At 46.0% G+C, this 18724-nt stretch overlaps 1 protein-coding gene across 9 annotated transcripts in view; it reads right to left on the bottom strand.

The window, feature by feature from the left end:
* Positions 1 to 18724, bottom strand: part of LOC135913610 (BTB/POZ domain-containing protein 6-like) — a 202301-nt gene that overhangs the window by 44455 nt on the left and 139122 nt on the right. The window contains exon 3 of one of the 9 annotated variants that reach the window (XM_070537835.1): positions 15006 to 15162. The exons of the other annotated variants lie outside the window; for them this stretch is intronic. Within the exon in view, the coding sequence (XP_070393936.1) occupies positions 15006 to 15053 (48 nt within the window). The 5' untranslated portion in view covers positions 15054 to 15162. The remainder of the gene's footprint in view (positions 1 to 15005; positions 15163 to 18724) is intronic. 9 annotated transcript variants of the gene reach the window in all.

The following is an 18724-nucleotide window of genomic DNA, read 5'->3' as shown; positions in this document are numbered from 1 at the left end:
TAACTAGGTCTTATAGAGGAAAGACAAGAACGGCACTCTTATTTACATTAAGGGACAAGCGGATACTGTCCAGCCATGCTTCTAGCTCCCATGGTATTCCTGTAAGCATTCGTTCAGTGACTGAATATCACTTACCGAAACAAAAAACGCTGTATCATCAGCGTAAATGTAGTGATTACATTCTGATGATAAGGAACGGAGCTGAGTAAGATGTTAAACAACAGCGGGGATAAAACTGCGCCTTGGGGAACTCCGCACGTTTGTCTGAATTTTCCCGATGAATATCCACTTTGTGCACAGTAAAACGGCCTGCCCTGCAAGAACTCAGTAGTCCACGTTACGAAGCATTCAGGTAATCCAATATTCTGCATCCTCTTTATCAGTATAGGGTATTCCACACTATCGTATGCCTTAGAAATGTCTAGTGTAACTAGAGCTGCACATATCATGAGAAGGCAACAAACTAATACACCAAGGACAACATAGGATAAATTACTTGTACTTACTAACTGAATTAAAGAAAATGATAAATTAATGGCAGTGAAAGTGGATGAAAAAACAACTTGCCGCAAAGGGGGAACGATTTCACGTCTTCGCATTACGCATGCGATTAATGTATCATTTTCTTTAATTCAACTAGTAAGTACAAGTAATTTCGCCTATGTTGTCCTTGGTGTCTTTGTAGGCATCTCATGATAAGATTAATAAAAATCGGTACACACGGTTAACCCCCTTTCTTCTAGAGCTGCGGATTGTTTTTGGTAACGAGACAACTTTATTCGGGTCTCTAGGTCGACGTGTGTGCACCAAATTCACATCCCTGGTCTAAATACAATTTCGCAAGGGCTCAGTAATTCTCTTGTGGCCACAAACTTAATCATGCATGCGTGTAATAATCTTTCTATGAAATTGACAAAACTTGATGTCAGAGAAATAGGCCGAATATTGTCTAGAACATACCCTTTGGCTTGGTCTTTCAGCGGTGGAACCACCTTCGCGATTCCCCACGCAGGAGGGATCCATGCATATTGCATAGAGTAATTTACGGCATCTGACCGCTCGAGGCACTTCGCGTGTATTCGCAGGCTTCTTTTCAAAATTTTTCAAAAATTGGTAAGTTCGAAAAAAGAAAAAGAAACCAGAAGTACGAAGTTTAAAACTCGTAACTCTGCACCTGGAACAGATATCGCACTTTTGTAAACTGCATCCATTAGAGCACTCAAAGCAGAAAAATTTGATATGTCAGTTATTGTGTTACGTGGATTTGTTGCAATGTGTCTACAATAACATTGCAAAAGTTCTACGCACATATTAGTGATAAATTTGAGAGCCATATGTAATACATAAATTTTATCCGCTGTGGTTGTACTGTTAGCTGCAATTTGCAGAATTGTTAGATCTGTATAGTGAAGGCGACGAACGCTGGCCAGTCGTTATCACCAGGTTCGCCACTCGTGCTGCTGCTGCTGCTGCTTGGCCATCGCGTTAGCCGCTCCCAGTCCGCAGCCAATAAACTTTTCACGTATCGTTTTTCATTGCTGAGTTAGAGAGCTGTAAATGTCATAATTTCGTTTTCTGAGAATTTGCGACATTTAACAATCTTTATTGAAATATTCACGGCCTAAATCGAAAATTCGCTACCGACAGTCACTAGATATTGATATTTTTTCTTTTAAATGCAACAAACATCACCAAATTTAGTGCAGCAGTTGCCGGGAAAAACGATTTCTCCTTTCCCATGTATTTAGAAACAAATTTAAGGGCGTCCTGCAAACTCCGTAAATTGAAAGCTTGTAAAGAAGTGCTGCATGATCGAGCGTACCAAAATTATGATTACAGTCTAGAAATGATCCTAAAGTATGTAACTGATTGGCTATCAGCTGAGCTATTCTTTTCTTTAATGCTAGCAAGGCAGTTTTGGTTGAGTTCTCTTTTCTAAAACTGAACTTAGTATCAGATAAAATGCTCTTTTTATTTAAAAATTCGTTATCCGGGAGCAAATAATCTTTTCGACTCCTTTAGAGAACACCGGTAGCACTGATATAAGGTGACAGTTCGAAACTAAATTTATATCTCCCCTTTCATATAAGGAGTCATATAAGACAGAAATATTGCTTTTGTTTCATTGCGTCAGGAAATTTTCCTTCCTCAAGCAACAAATTGAAAATATGCGTAAGTGCTTGAGTAATAAACTGTCAAACGCATTTTGCAGGGTTTACGAGTATTTGAGTGCTATTTACATCTAACGCACTACTGTTCTTTGGAAACGTGAAATTTCTATAAATTTCTAAATTGTCTGTAAGTTCAAGCATGATAATTGAATACGGCAGTATTTGTCTTGCAGTGGCTTTCTTTAACAGCCTGCGTTCAAGGCTATACGAACTTCGATGTCTTCCGCTGCTTCTGAAACTGAAAGTAATAACCAATCTGTTTTTTTCGATCGGGCGTCGTGTTTCAAGCTTATGCTTGCCATGGCTTTCCTCCTCTGTGGACTTGACCACGCGCGCAGAACCGTAAACTACGAGCACATTCGCCACATTGTAATAAAATAGTAAGAACTAAATAACCAACAATAAAGAAATAAACAGTCAAAAGAGAGGAGTCATATTATAGTATAGTTCAAATTGGGTGACGGTTGGTTGTTTCCCATTTCTTTATAAAAAAATGCTATATCTGTGTTTTCATAGCAAATAATAATAATAATAATAATAATAATAATAATAATAATAATAATAATAATAATAATAATACCGCACTTGTGTTGTCAGGTTGCTTACGTTGAAAATGTATAGCTACACTCCGGCAACATTATGGAAGTTTAGCATATAACCCTTTGAGAACCATAAGGGTTCCCCACTGACACTTTAATTTAGCCAAATAGGAGACCGGGAACTAGCGTATAAACTACATCGTTTAGCAAAAGATTTTAGGGCCTTTGTTCTTTGCTCTGTCATAACCCCTCAAAGGGCCGTTGCGAAAGCCTTCATAACGAATACCTGCGTGACGGGCCTATTGAATAATAGCGCACGCGCAAAAACTTTGGCTCTGCTTGGCGTGGCGGACGCTGCGACAGATGGTTCGACTCGCGTTATTCGGGTGACACCTGGAATCCCTTTTCGGCACGAGATGGCCCGAACAGGCGCCGTCGTTTCGCCTTCCTCCTCGCCGCTTAAGCAGCCGCAGGGAATCGAACGTGTGACCTTGGACTTAGTGTCGCAGCACGTGCCCGAGCCACCTCGCGCAACCGGCCGCCTCCGTACGCACTACGATCCGCGCCCAGAGCCGCAGCCAAGGTTGTGCGGCAGAAGATGGGCTCCGCAAGCCTCGGCTCGGAGGCTCCCGCCACACCCGCCCTTGAATCGCCGAGCCACCTCGGTTCCGCGCATTCCATCGATCACAGACAAGCTTAATCCGCGGCGCCGTCTCGTTGCCTTCCGCGAAATCGTGCGCTCTCCGACGCGACCAGGTTGCGCAACGCTGATGAGAGCGCGGTCGGAGCCACGGCGAACCCGGGCGGTCTCTGGCGGACGCCCGCCGTGGGGCAGCCTGCGAACAGTGCGCGCAACGGCGGCCGCGCACTGCACCTCGAGCATGACCGCGCACGGCGGAAGCTGGCTCGGCAAAGTGGCCGGCTTGCTCACGCTGCATGACGCGCACGAAGGGGAAGAGTAACCTGCCTTCAGTTCAGCGGCATTATCCAGCATATCTTCATTAGTAGAGGTAAGAGAAGCGAGTTAGAATACTCCGGCAGGCCATTCTGACGCCTGCAAATGCATTCTTCACTGCGGCGTCATGGCGAAATACGGCTTTGGCGGCAGGCGCTGGAGAAGGTTTGCAAATAAAACAGACCACAAGGTTTGCAACTGCTAAAGGTAATAAGAACGAACGAATAATGATTAACTGTCAGCGAAGCATTACAGGCAAATAATCGTAAAGTAGTTCTCGGGGTTTTTGGAGATTTTGAGATTTCAGAATTAACAAGACCAGGTGGCAATTTATGCTGTAAACATAACGCGCGTGATAAAAGCGAACTAGCGACTGGTTCGCAAAGCTAGAGCTTTACTTACAGTAGTTTAATTAAAAAATAATACAACCGAGCGAAATAGAGGGGGGGAGGGACGGAACATGGACGTGTGTGCAGTAAACTTCTATACTGTGCGTAAAGTGGACAGGCATGAAAATTCAGTTCCCGGAACACGTAATTTAAACGGCCGGGGCAACCTCTTTCTGTTGGAGCGTTCTAAACACAGCTGCATGTGCGTGCGTGCGTGTGTGTGTGTGTGTGTGTGTGTGTGCGTGTGTGTGTGTGTGCGTGTGCGTGCGTGTGTGTGTGTGTGCGTGTGTGCGTGCGTGCGTGTGTGTGTGTGTGTGTGTGTGTGTGTGTGTGTGCGTGCGAGCGTGGGTGCGTGCGTGCGCGCGCGCGTTTGTATTCACTGCAGTAGGTTGCAATCATCCATTATACTATCCGACGCACCCCCCCTCGCCGTAAGTAGTGGCAATAAATAAATAAATAAATAAATAAATAAATAAATAAATAAATAAATAAATAAGAGCGTAGGATGCCCAACTGCGTCTTTATTTAAACATTAGAACGTGCATCGTTCTGGTAAGCTTGTCGGGCATGCAGTGTCGCATCGTGCGCAGGTCTCACGTCGTTTCCGGCAGAGCACAGCGTTTTCTAGAGCATCCAGCGCCGGCCAGATAAAAAAAAAAATAAGAGCGGACGCAGATAGAAGATTCAACGCAGTTCTCAGAGCAAGGCAGTCATCCGAGAGAGTCTGGTAAATTTGTGGAAATGGCGTAACTATGGTAGATACAAGGAAAGAAAAGGTTCAAGCTACATATTTCGAGTGCGTCGTCCGACGAGAGCCTGAGAGACCTGGACGCTATGGCAATGTCCGAGATCCCGATCGTCGCAAGCATCGAATCCCGCAATACTCGGAGGCGCTTTCGACGCATTGCATCATCGCCTTGTGTGCTTTCGTTTGTCGCTGCAAAGGAACCCCGCCAATTAGCTGCTGCGGCTTCTTCGTGAGGCCACATCAGGCTCTTTTTCGATTATACGAAAATGTTCTCGGCTATAGGTTACACGGATAAGTCATTTATATGTCTTTTTTTTTCTCTGATGAAGTGATTCATCTATACGTTATGCTTCAGTGTTCTTTTACAGGTTCACTGGATGGAGTCAAAATATCCACACACCCTATGCATTACTGACGTTATTTCACTTTGTCCGGGAATACGTCTCGCGTTCAAGAAACTCGCTTTCCATCGCAGCAAAGCGCAGTCGCGTTACCTTCGTTCTGAATGTGCAGCTATCAAAACGAGAAACGTGAACACCTCATAGCAAGAGACAATTAACGGCATGGTTAATTTTATGAAAGAGCTAACATCGACTCAACAGTGCCCGTTTCGTAACAAAAAAAAAAACAAATCTAATGCAAATTTGATGTTTCCTTAAGTTGCCTGCATGTAAGTAGACACGGAGAATCATTAACAGACTAGTCATTCGGTTAAAGCTTGGCGATCGGCGCTGACCAAGTTTTAACGATAAATGATCATCTTCGTGGGCAGGAAAACCAGACAGTCATGTATTCCAAGGCGCTGGTATATATATGTGTATATATATATATATATATATATATATATATATATATATACACACACTGCGCATTACTATTACAATAGGTGAAAGAGGCTGGCAATGCTTCTGTCGGTTACATTTATATTTTACAGACATAGACCTATTTATCAATCACACATGGTGAACCATAAGGGCCCGAAAAATTATTTGAATTTGCATTTATTTCTTGCAACTATATAGAATCTCAGGGTGATGCAGGGACAAGAAGCAATTCGTGCCTGACAGAGTTCCCGAATCCCACCCAGTAGCAGCAGTAGAGTAAACATAAAAATGGTCATTTGCTACAAACACTTTTAACGATTAAGCAAACAATTGTACTTGGCGTTTAAGTCTACAGCATAAATGCATCGATAGTTTAGGTAATACTATTGACGAGGTTATCAGCAACGAAGCACAATCAACATTAATTGCTTTCAATATTCATAACAAAAAAGGACAGCAGATGTGTGCGACCTTGGAGAATTACAACCCGATTATCAGCGAAGCTGCTTCTTTCAAACAAGTGCAATAAAAGCTTCAATTTCTTGTCATTATATCACACACTTGAGCAATTGCCCGTATATGACTGTTCCGTTTGCTCGCATGTAATGCTTTGGAACACTTTTCCCGCTAGTTTCGACATCGCTTCTCCGAGGGCAACGGGATGAATTCTTTGTTCAGAAAACACATTCGCGGAGCTCCGGATCGCTTGCGTAGGTAATTTACTTCAAATGTCATCATTAGTTCCCTGCCTTTGAAGTTTACCTACATATTGGTCATAACGCGCCCTTCATTTCTGCCAAATATAAATAAAATGCCTTCTTTAGTTCATCGAGGACATCGCTGAAACCAAGTCGGAACGTGTTATGACGCCTGAATATAGGAAAAGAAAAATGACGGCTCAGTAATTATTTGCAGCGCTTTTAACTGGATAGGAGCGTACAAATTTTGTCGCACATTGCAGTTACCATGTCCTCGCTCCCCTTTCCACAAAATATAAACCTGTTGTAAACTGTATACAGCTTTGTCGAGACACTGAGAAGCATAGCTGATAGTGGTCTTATCACACGCTCTAACGGTTGAATAAGAATTCTTTTTACAAAGGTTGGGTTTGATCCAAACACATTTAATTTCGCACAGAGAGTTTCCATAGCGTACCACCATTGTTCGCTAAATTTGGTCTTGGTGGCTTTTATAGCCAGGGCAGCGGGATCAATGCTTCCCCGCTCAAGAGACACGCTGATCACTCTACAGTGATTGCGTAATGTATTACGAAAGCCCCAATTACCTGTCTATTTTGAGCTTCGCTTAACGTCATTATTAACTTGTCCTTACAGTCACCAAGCATAAGGAAGCTGCCTCTTTAGTTCAGTGAGAACGCCAGGCGAAACTAATATGTAACGCACGAAAAAGAAGAAAGATAAAGGTTCAATAATTATTCGTAACGCCTCTAAATAAGCCAGAAACGTTGAAGCCACGCGACACATTGCACTTAAAATGCTGCCTATTTTTTCAATGTATAACATACATGTAACACAGAGTTCTCTTGGGAAGTAGAGAAACCAAGCAAATAGCCGTAGCGCGATACTCTCGTGCGCCTATGTTGCCTACAATTTTTTTCACTGTATTTGATGAACAGGCATTTACCATCGCACATAAAGTTGGTGCATTGTTTCCCTTATGTACGCAAAAAATTGACCTCAGTTGTAATTGTAATTATACCAGCGGAGCCCTCAAAGCCTTACACCGCTCGCAAAACAGAACGCTATGGGCCACTTGCATACTGTTACGAACTTCAACCGGTGCCACCAGTGTTACGACATCCAACCGGTGCCACCAGTGATACGAACTTGTACCGCTGCACCACGAATACGGCTTTGTGGTCCCGTAGCGCTCGTCACCCGTTTCGTGACAGAGCGTTGGTAGCGAAGACTCCGAGCCTGGCGTCGATGAGAATAACAAAAGGGACTTTATACATTATATACAGGTTATCATACAGGACATGAACGGATCGGCACTGGGGCCGAGAGCTCACACAAACGCGACTGTTCTCGCACGACGGCGTCCGGCGAAAACGCGTGACACACCTCACCCCAGTCGGGAGCGACCCTCTCTCCAGGTGGGGTCGGCAGATCCTGTTTTCGAGCGGCGTGTTGCTGCTTTTATAATCCCCGAGGCCCATTGTCACTCAAACGGCCCAATACAAAGTCAGCACACGACGGTCGTCCGAGGGGTCCAACCAGCGACCGCGCTGGCCACCCGGTTCAAAGTTCGCGCGCGCGGTGACCTCCAGGCAAGGGAGGTGCGGCGCCGGGCTGTCGGCCACACGCGGACACGTTTAAACACGCTGCTTCGCCGAGGCTTCTCCCGGACGAAGGCGCAGCATCTTGTCTTGTGAAGGGAGAATTATGGCGCTCGCAGGATAGATTCCGCATCTTGCAGATTCGGAATCCGGGCTTGTGGTAATGGCACAACAGCATCCCCGCCCTCAGATAAGGCGCCGGGAAGACGAGCTGCCTCCACGTGGCTCGGATGCCAGGCGCGCACGTTCGTCCGGCTCGTCCAAGTTCACGTCCAGTGTCGGGACGCCAGGTAACATCACGTGCCCAGGTCCGACTCGCCAGGACAGGAGCTCTGCTCACCACGTCGTCGCCAAGGCACCTTGACCAGCTCCGCTCGGGTCGTTCCTAAGACCTTGCTTCTCGCCACTGGTCCCGCTTGGTCGTTCTGCAGCTTGCAAAATCGACCGGCAAAAGGCAACACCCAACACGAACAAGTGCCCTCTGTCTCCCGTCAAACACCAGACAAAGCCATAATTCAAATCAACCTAATTAATCGCTATCCCCTTTTTCTCCCGCTGCAACAAGAGGCAGGTGTACGATCTAGCACACAAGGCTCAAACAATCAGTTTTCAAATCAACAACACACCAAAATAGAAACAATTATTAATCAGCAATAATAATTACAAATAGAATGGTCCCCTTGAAATCGCTTTGGACCGAAAACATACTTCTGAGGAAGCAAATGAGGTCATTCATTTTTCCCGGCGATATTTTCGCGGAATCTGAAGCTGCTTATATTTGCGACCCTGCTTATCCGTGTAGCGGCGGTACAATAAGCCAGGTTCCTTGCCAAATGAAACCCCCTTTTTTTCCACTCCCCGTTTGACGCTCTTCCTCAGATCGGCTAATGAACAATCTTCCTGTTGCTCGCGAATCAGACTTTTTCTTTCAACTGCAGCCTGCTCCTGCCGGCTGGCGGAAACCGGAGCGAGTGCGGAGCCCGCGTCGCCTAATTGCGGCGTCGAGTCTATATCGCGGCTAGCACTGCACGCGTCACTCCCACTCACTTCCAGGACCCGCTCGTCTAGGCCAGCCTCCGAGCTCTGCCTCTCCCGTGACTGCTCGCCACTCAAGTTACCGTGATCGGTCCGTGTGCCGCACCGCCTTTCGCTTCCCGACGCTAAGTCAAGTTCCCTCGACAGCGGGCGCGCTTTGGATCGCGTGGGGGCCATGTACGCCACGTCGGCAAAGAATGATTTGCCCTGATCCCTCAGCAGCTGCTCCGAGCTATTTGAGAAGAGGTAGGAAAATTGCTCCGGGAGGGCGGCTGACACAGCGGCTTCGGTGTTAAGTTTCCCAAATTCTCCTTCAATGCTAACCGTTGCGATCGGTAAACAGACACTCTCCTTCTCGGCCACTTGCCGTATCCTAACGCACTCTCCCGTAAAATCACTCGAGGAGACGAAAGACGGGTGAACAACGTCCATAGTTGCTGCAGAGTCCCGCAGTGCTCGGCACTTCTTGCCGTTTACCTTAATTTCCTGCACATAGGGCTCCAATAGACGTATGTTTTTGTGAGTTTCCTGTATCGTTGCAAAAGCAATTCTCTCTGGGCAGCTTGCAGCGATGTGCCCTTGCTTTTTGCAATTGTAGCAGGTTAACGGTCTCCGTTTTTCAAAAGAACGCGTCATTTCGTTTCGCTGTTTCGGACCATCGTCATCATGCTGAGATGCATTCTGTCCATCCCTTACAGTTTCTTTGGAAAGGGACTCGTCGTCCCGAAACTCGCGACGCGTGATTTCCTTCCGTTCGTCGGGCTTCCCGTAAAACCCATCTCTTCTGTCTGCTTTTTCTACACGCACTGCCTTGCTGTGCAAGCTGCGGCGGGTGTAATACTCTTCCGCTAACTCTGCTGCCTTGTTTAGCTTAACCTCCTTTAGCCTATCTTGCAGCCAGAGCCGGACATCCTCATCAATGCAACGGTAGAACTGCTCCAACGCGATGCATTCGACAATTTTGTCGCGGTCGTCGTAAACCTCTTCGCCCTTCAGCCATTCCACCAGGTCGGCTTTTAGACGAAACGCGAAGTCAACATTCGACTCCTTACCCTTTTTTGCGTACCGGAACCTCTGCCGGAAGGCTTCGGGCGACAATTTGTACTTCCGCAGTAGCGCTTCCTTCACATCACTGTAGCTCTCAAACGCCTCTTTCGATAAGCAAGTTATTACGTCTGATGCCTCCCCAGGAAGCAACGCTAACAGATTCTGTGCCCAGAGGGATCGCTCAATGCTATTCCGTTCGCACACGTGCTCAAATTTCACGAGGTATTTGGCCATATCCTCTCCGACGACAAAGGGTGGAAGTTGATCGCGTATTCTTGGAACGTTAGAAGTGAGACTAGGCGCTGGCGAGCTATTTCGAGTCTCCAACTCTTTCATTTTAAGCTCGTGCTCACGAATCTCTCTCCTTTCCTCCATGCAACGTTCCTTCTCCCTCTTTTCCTCCTGTTGCTGTTCTCTCCTTTCCTCCTCTTCGCGACGTTCCTGTTCTCTCCTTTCCTCCCTTTCCCGTCGTTCATTGATATCCGCCCAGGCCTCAGCGGCCTCCTCAGCCGTTACGTCCCCAGTCCTCATGACCTCAAGGATCGCATTCTTTCTTTTGGTTGAGCCCAACTCAATGCCCAACTCCTCACAAATTTCGAGAAGTTCCTTCACCTTGTACTTCTCCATCGTTCACACTGTCCTCCTGCTGTTTACCCTTTTTGAATATACCTGCCGTACGCTACTATAACACTACTAGTAAGACATATGCAAGTATATCACACACTGCCCTGTTTACCCCCTCAGCATCCCCTGGTTTTCAAAACACTCTTACTAGGCTTGAAACACACAAGGTTATCACAATGCAACACCAAATCCTTCCCTAAGCTACTATCACCTGTGTCAGAGAAAGTCTGGTGTTTGAGGTAAACTTCAGGCACTCACCGCGCCGAGGTAGCTGATGCCGGTCAATCCCGTAGCTGCCATCCAGTGTTACGAACTTCAACCGGTGCCACCAGTGTTACGACATCCAACCGGTGCCACCAGTGATACGAACTTGTACCGCTGCACCACGAATACGGCTTTGTGGTCCCGTAGCGCTCGTCACCCGTTTCGTGACAGAGCGTTGGTAGCGAAGACTCCGAGCCTGGCGTCGATGAGAATAACAAAAGGGACTTTATACATTATATACAGGTTATCATACAGGACATGAACGGATCGGCACTGGGGCCGAGAGCTCACACAAACGCGACTGTTCTCGCACGACGGCGTCCGGCGAAAACGCGTGACACACCTCACCCCAGTCGGGAGCGACCCTCTCTCCAGGTGGGGTCGGCAGATCCTGTTTTCGAGCGGCGTGTTGCTGCTTTTATAATCCCCGAGGCCCATTGTCACTCAAACGGCCCAATACAAAGTCAGCACACGACGGTCGTCCGAGGGGTCCAACCAGCGACCGCGCTGGCCACCCGGTTCAAAGTTCGCGCGCGCGGTGACCTCCAGGCAAGGGAGGTGCGGCGCCGGGCTGTCGGCCACACGCGGACACGTTTAAACACGCTGCTTCGCCGAGGCTTCTCCCGGACGAAGGCGCAGCATCTTGTCTTGTGAAGGGAGAATTATGGCGCTCGCAGGATAGATTCCGCATCTTGCAGATTCGGAATCCGGGCTTGTGGTAATGGCACAACAATACGTATTCTACTGGAAAACGGGCATTTAACCCAATAGTTTGGAACATTGCCTACACATTGCCCATACCATGCCGCTAATTTTTCCCAGATGTAAACAAGATACGTTGTTTATCTCACCGTGGACACCGGATAAACAAACTACGAATCTCGTATGACGTCGGGAGAGAGAGAGAGAGAATAACTTTATTGAATTGGGGAAATGGGGATATGGGGGATTAGGAGCTTGATGGGTGGTGCCCCAAGTCCAGGGCTCCACTGGCTTCTGCCGCTAGCCGAACGTGATCAAGAACAGCCTTCTGCACCTTCGGGTCTGAGCTGGCGAGTTGTGCCTCCCATTGCTCCAGTGTGTTAGAACACATGGAAAAACGGGGGCTAAATATATACCTGCAGCACTTGCATTTAAAGCGGGAAATAGAAAGTCTCGCAGTGCACTGCGCTTAAGGTTATTTCCATTTTCACGGAATTTCAACTGCTTCTAGTTCTCTTGCTTTAGGAGTATGGGAAACATTTCGATTAGTGGAAGTATGACATCCTGGAACGCTTCAATGAGAAACTTTCTCCAAAAGCTGTAATGAACTTACACAGAATAAGCATATATCGCTTGTCACTCAGAACATTGCTTCGTACTTCGAATGAATATAAAAACCATGCCCCGCATATTTTACCGATGATTCCGGGGGAAAACAACTAAATGCGTGTAGAACGCATAAGAATTGTGAGAAAGTGACTATAGGTAACTTTTCAGAGAGCACAAGTAACCAGCACAGTGCAAATTTTCGGTACACGTAGCCGAAAATTCCCAAAAGTAGCCCTCATTTTTTCGATATACGAAATATCTGCTGTTTTTGCTCCTGCCGGGAAACAATTAATAGTGCAACTTTTATTTAGAAGCAGCCTGAAAATGGAATTGTCAAAGTCAGAAGTGACATGCGGCTTTAGAAAAAAAAAATCAAGCCAGTGGTACTGAAATGGCTCTGCGAGTTCGACCAAGGTCATTTTCACGAGCATATCTACGATAAGTAGTGCTTACACAATCAAATTCGACAATTTTGCCTGTAATAAGTTCGATTAGATTTTTGGTGGTGATAAGATACTGAGACTGCAACGCTACATAGGTTATCTCTGGACAGAGATTAAATAGTTTCAGCATTTGATGTTATGGCACACCAGTCATTGGGAGTGGCTGATTATAACACTTTATCCGAACTTCCCCGTCGCCCGCAGATTGAATGTAACAAGCTGATAGTGTTTTAGAATACGGATATAGTGGTCCCCCAAAACTGGGCAGGATGCAATTTGCGCAAGCTGACAGTTTGTCAGGGCGGGAACTGCCCTGCGCCAGCTGCGTTATCCGCAACGCGAGCGTGTATGGAGAATCACGCGCGTCGTCCGCTACAGGGCGTCCCGAGAAGGCCCAAAAGCCAGTCCTCGCTGTCCAAGCAAGGCTATGCGTAGTAAACAAAAAGCATTACTTATGTGGTCACTCGACCAAGAAAGAAAATTTAGCTTCAGCTGTAGATTTAATGGAATTTTCGGCGTGCAGCTGAAAGTGCCCGCTTTCAAAAAAAGGGGGGGGGGAAGGTTTACTTTTTCCTACACCTACGGCAGAGGGGGGGGGGGGGGCAGGAGGTAAGTGCTCCTTTTGCCTTCCCCAATAGTCACGCCTATGAAGACAATCATCTATCGAACCATTGTACGACATATACGTTAAATGCCTAAGCATTGTTTCGCGAGTACCGCAGCAAAATGTGTCTGTCATGCGAAGAGTGTAATGGCTTGTATCTGCATAAAAATGCTCAATTTGCGAAGTTACGACATTTAACCGTTATAATTATGTAAATGTAGATGATTGGTAGCTTTATAAGCGATAAGAAACAATCGTAACAAAAATGTTACGTTATTCCATGCTGACTTTATTCCATTCTCCCGACGTCAAACTTACGTAATTTCCGACGCAAGCAGGTGCGGTGACCCGCAAGGTTGTTTAAACATCTCAATCAAACGCGCTCGTCGTTTACAAGAGGTGACATTTGTTTGGTTTCAAAGCGAATAGCATTGTCCTACCGCGAGAGCTTTTCCTTTATCTAGTTAAATGTCTGACGAGAGGCAAGAAGCGCGCAGAAAAGGAGAAGGTAGGGCTGAGCTCAACGAAAGTAGATGACCGGGTGAGAAGAGTGGTGCCGGTGCCTTCGATTGCTTTTTAGCTTGCGGTGGCTCGTCCACAACTGCGGCGGCGTGCAACGGGACGTTAAAGATGCCGCGAGAATAGAGGCTCACTGAAGACCATCTTGGCAGAGCGACGTCGCATACGTACGGAAAGGGCTCGGGTAATGTTATACAGCCACGGAAAACTTCAATTATAGGAAAATAAACCGATTCTCGCCGGCAGTTACTAGTACACAGCGCCGGAGCGATCAGTGCACAGCCATCTTCTATTCCTTTCGGAACGGGGCCCCGTCTCTGGCTGTTCCAAAAAAACGTTCAGCTTTGTTCGACATATTAATGCATCTTTAGTGCGCACATGCCACTTTGACGCTTGTGTTTCCACGGATTGGTGACGTCGCGTGGCAGACAGCCGAACTAGGTAGGTGTGGCCCGAAAACATTTCCACCAATCGCGGAAGGCTAATGGTGACAAAGGCGTAGAAACGGCAAGAAACGTTTCTATTTTGTTCAGCATAATCATCCATAATCAGTGTGTGCATGTCATCTTGAGATGCCATGGGGACTTCTCGCGGTTTTGTAGCGTCTTGTGAGACGGGTGAAGTGGGTGAGGTCCTAGCAATATTTAAATCCTGGAGAGCTAACGAAGGAAACGGAATAGAAACATATTGCAATAGGTTTACGTTATAGCGCCCTTGCGAGCAAACGTAGCGATTACAATACATTTTACGAGTGAACATTGCTCGCGACAAGATATATGTATACGTGCCACAATGCCTATTTAACGCGCCTTTACCGCAGTCATAAGTTCTCAACCACATCAGTCTATGTATGTGACTGATGTACATTGCATCATGGAGAAAAAGTTTTTCGTTGGCTGCTTATAGAACCAGCAAATATGAGCGATGGGTGAAAACAGAATGCGATTTGATAAAACAAGTCTGTGTGCGCTCTTCAGCATATGTTTCGCTTGTCGGAGTGCCACGTGATGGCAGCAGAGCGCCAGACGCAGACAGGGCAATAAAGAAGCACTTTTATCACAGTAGATCTAAAAAATAATTGAGAGAATTAATCTGAAAAACAGACATACTGCATAGGGTCCCAAGAACTCGACACGCGGAACGCTGCTAGAAGGAAAAGAAACGCCAGGTTCGTTCTCCTCCAGATACATTTTTTTTTTCTGCACTTGAACATTTAACACAGTGAATACCCACCGTGAGCAACAAGTCGGTGTCGCAACTCGAAGGCTGGTCGTCAAACATGGCTTAATGCGGCGTAAGCCTGTCGGCGCGCCCTGAACAGTTCGGCGTCGGGAGGCCCGCGGTGGAGAAGGCGAACGGTGCCCGGCTGAATGGACGCGAGAGAGACGGCCTGCGTGCCGGCAACGCTACACGTCATCTCGCCGTGATCGTGCGCTTCTTCTCTTTTCTCATCGGTGAAAAAGAAGACGAAGAGGCACGGATAAGAGTGCATCCAGGCCAGAGGAAAGCGTCCGGAAGAGCACACCAGTCTCGCGAGTGCCCGCACGCACACCCACACGTCTGAGAGGCGAAGAATTATATGACGGTGAATTATAACCCGGTGACGCTGTCCGCATCATGTGCTCTCGCGCAAGAGTGGAAAAGGAAATAACAACACATACATCTGCAAAGCGAGAATGGAAGAGGAACAGAGTAAAGCGGAGGGAAGCGAAGAGGATGGAAAGCTTGCAAGGAGACCGCGAGGGAATTGTTACACAGAAGGCGAGAGTTATTTTTGTGCCAGTGGCGCGAGGAATCAAAGCAAAACCGAAACAAAGGAGGGTGGTCGCCCAATCTCGTGATCGCGGATCGTCGTGGGCGACGCCACAAGGGTGGCGAGACGTGGTCGCACCGGAAGGGTGCGAGGTGCCACTGCGCTGTTCCCGCTTATTTCTCTCTCTCTCCCCCCTTTTCGTCCCCGCACTCGCGATATCTCGCGCCGTGCAGTTCCCCCAAAGGACGCACACGTACACGCTCACCGCATGTACAACCCGAGTCCTTCAGTGCTCTGATACAACGTGCGCGCGTGCTCGGAACGCGCAGCGTGCTTCCTCGCTGCGCTCAAAGCTCTGATCGTCAACGCGGGGCAGAGCCGCCGTTCCGCACGTACTTACCGAGCGTGCGTGAATCAGTTTTTGCCAGCCGGGTGCTCGCGTTGCATCGCTACCGGCAACGATGCGCGCGCGCGGAGGCGAACGAGGGGGGGGCGGGTCTGTGACGAGGCGACCTCTTTTCGTTTCTTCTTCGCTTGCGTGGAAGACGCCGAGAGGCGCCACGTATCCGTCGACGGCGCCCGAAGATGCTAGCGTGGACATCGCACGTCGCGGACGCTCGTTCCTCCTCGTGCGGTCGCTCTTGGCACGAGGTCGCTGGGATGCGCGCTCACTGCGGTCGCGCTGTACCACCACACTAAACGCGGTGTGAACTGCGCACTTAGAAGCAGTGCACGCGCGCGACTGTAAAGAAAAACAAAAGAAAGAAGGGAAAAAAAAGCGAGACAACCTGCGTGCATGAGCGCAGGACATTTATGAGAGACTCAGTGTCCTGCGAAGAACACCTCCGCAAACTTCGCTGCGAGAAGTCAGTGATGCGTTCAAGTTCAAGTTCATTTATTTACCACATACATGGAGTTTCACATAAGTGGTTGGGACGAGGGAAAGAAAGCTGCATTAAGAACAGCTTGACTGGCGCCACGTCTCCGGTTCACTAAGGCGGCATGGCGGTAAAAGAAAAATGCATTTCAACGTCGCTGTCAAATGATAAAACACATGATATCAACAGAAAAAAAAGTGAAATTTAACTATGAACATATTTAGCACAGCATGCTTAAAACAGAAGTGTTAGAGAGTGTGCGAACGTTTTCACAAGAAATCTTGAAATTATTTAATGCCTTCCGCAAGCTATGACTTAACGTTTGAAAGCCATACTTTGTGAGTGGCCGTGGCACATACCATTGTTCCGAGTGTCTGTTTAGGCATGAAGGAAGATTTAGTTGCAAGTTAGCTACACTGTGTATATAACCGCGATATCTTACAGTATCAGATCTAAAGAAAAGTGATAAAGTGTATTCATACAGCACGTTTATTCTAATTACATTATATTTAACGAATAGTTCTGAAGTATGTGCATTAATCGGTAGGTTTGCAACAGAACGTAGGGCCTTTCTTTTTGTAGGATAACAAGATAATTTGTGGATTGCTGCGTTCCGTTAACCCTAATTAAGTTACAATAACGCAGATATGATGGGAAGAGTGCCTTAAATATCGAAAGCTTTTGTCAAACTCGCAATACACGCTGACATTCTCTCGGTACGCCCAAGACCTTACAAAGTTTGTTTTGTAAAAGTTCCATATGGTGATCCAATTTCATATATTGGTGAAAAATTACACCTAGAGATTTTACTGTAGAAGAAAATTCAATTTATTATTATTCAACACGATATTATAAGAATGAGTGAGCTCATAAAGTGGAGATTTAAAGCGAAAAAGAACAGCTTTAGTTTTTGAGAATTTCTAAGTGTCCAGCTGCATATTTTTTCTAATGTCAAGTTAGCTAGATTCACGAGATCATGTATACTTGTTCCTGAAAAGAAAATACCTGTATCATCAGCATAGATGATGTATTGGGCTGAAGGGTCAACATTTACAATATCATTAATGAATATAATAAACAAAAGCGCCCCAATATGCTGCCTTGGGGAACTCCGTATTTAACAGGTTGCATAGAAGTTGCTTATTGATACACATTGATGTCTGTTTGCTAAGTAGTTTTGCATTAGATATTGAGGGCAACACCACGAACTCCATAACATTGCAGCTTTCCTATTAATGTTTCATTGATAATTTTATCAAAGGCCTTGGACATGTCTACAAATATGCCTAGTGCGAATTTTTTTGCTTCTATGTTTTTAAGAATCAATTCTTTTTGAAACAGTAGAGTATTTCCTGTTAAAAAACCTGATCTAAATCCATATTGCGATTTTGTTATGACGGAACGTATGTCAAAAAAGTTTGTCAGTCTAAGATGAATAATTTTTTCAAGTCCTTTGGAGAATAGGGGAAGAATTGAAATAGGTCTATAATTACCGAGAATGTTTTTATCTCCACTTTTGTATATTACCGTCACCTTAGCTATATTCATATTTTGTGGGAAAATGCCAGTTCGTAGCGAAAAGTTGTAAATATATGTCACACGCGGACTATGAAGATCAATCATATATTTAATCAGCTCCATCTTTATACCATTTATATCCTCGCTTTTACTCATCTTAAAGTTTTTAAATACTCTTAATACTTCATTTTCATCAGTTGGGCAAATAAATATTGATTCCTTGAGCGACATGGGTAAGTAATCAAAGGCGCCATCTTGATGTGAGCTCTCCCTTACAGATGTAAAATATTCATTGAATTTGTCGGCTAACTCCTTGCCTTTGATAACTTCATTGTCGACTACAAGTTCTTTTAATCTTCTAAACAATTTCTTATTCTACCTGTAGATATGATGAAGTGCAAAGTATTCCACATTTGTATGATATCTGTGACGACCTCGAACACGTTATAATAGTAATTTCGTTTTGCTTGCCGTTGTAACTTAATAATCAAAGTTCTACATTTTTTAAACATCGTCAAAGAGTCTGGATTTCGGTTAACTAGGAATGTATGAAATAGCCTATCCTTTTCCTTCATCATCTTCAGGATCTCTGTAGTCATCCCAGATTTGTGGGCACGCTTTGGTTTAAAAAAAAAACTGAAGTGGGAAATGTTTATTATAATCTGAACTGATCGTTCGGATAAAACAGTCGTAAGCTAAATCAGCACAGGAGAAAAAAAATAAGTCGTCCCATTGCGTTTGCTCAATTTCATCAGGAAAGCGCGAAAGAGAGTTTGAATGTACAGCTCTATAATTTATACCAG

Source organism: Dermacentor albipictus, chromosome 4 (assembly GCF_038994185.2).
Source record: "Dermacentor albipictus isolate Rhodes 1998 colony chromosome 4, USDA_Dalb.pri_finalv2, whole genome shotgun sequence".
In the NCBI taxonomy this organism is placed as follows: Eukaryota; Metazoa; Arthropoda; class Arachnida; order Ixodida; family Ixodidae; genus Dermacentor; species Dermacentor albipictus.
Note: the sequence above shows the minus strand (reverse complement) of the source record. Positions and strands in the feature narration are given on the sequence as shown.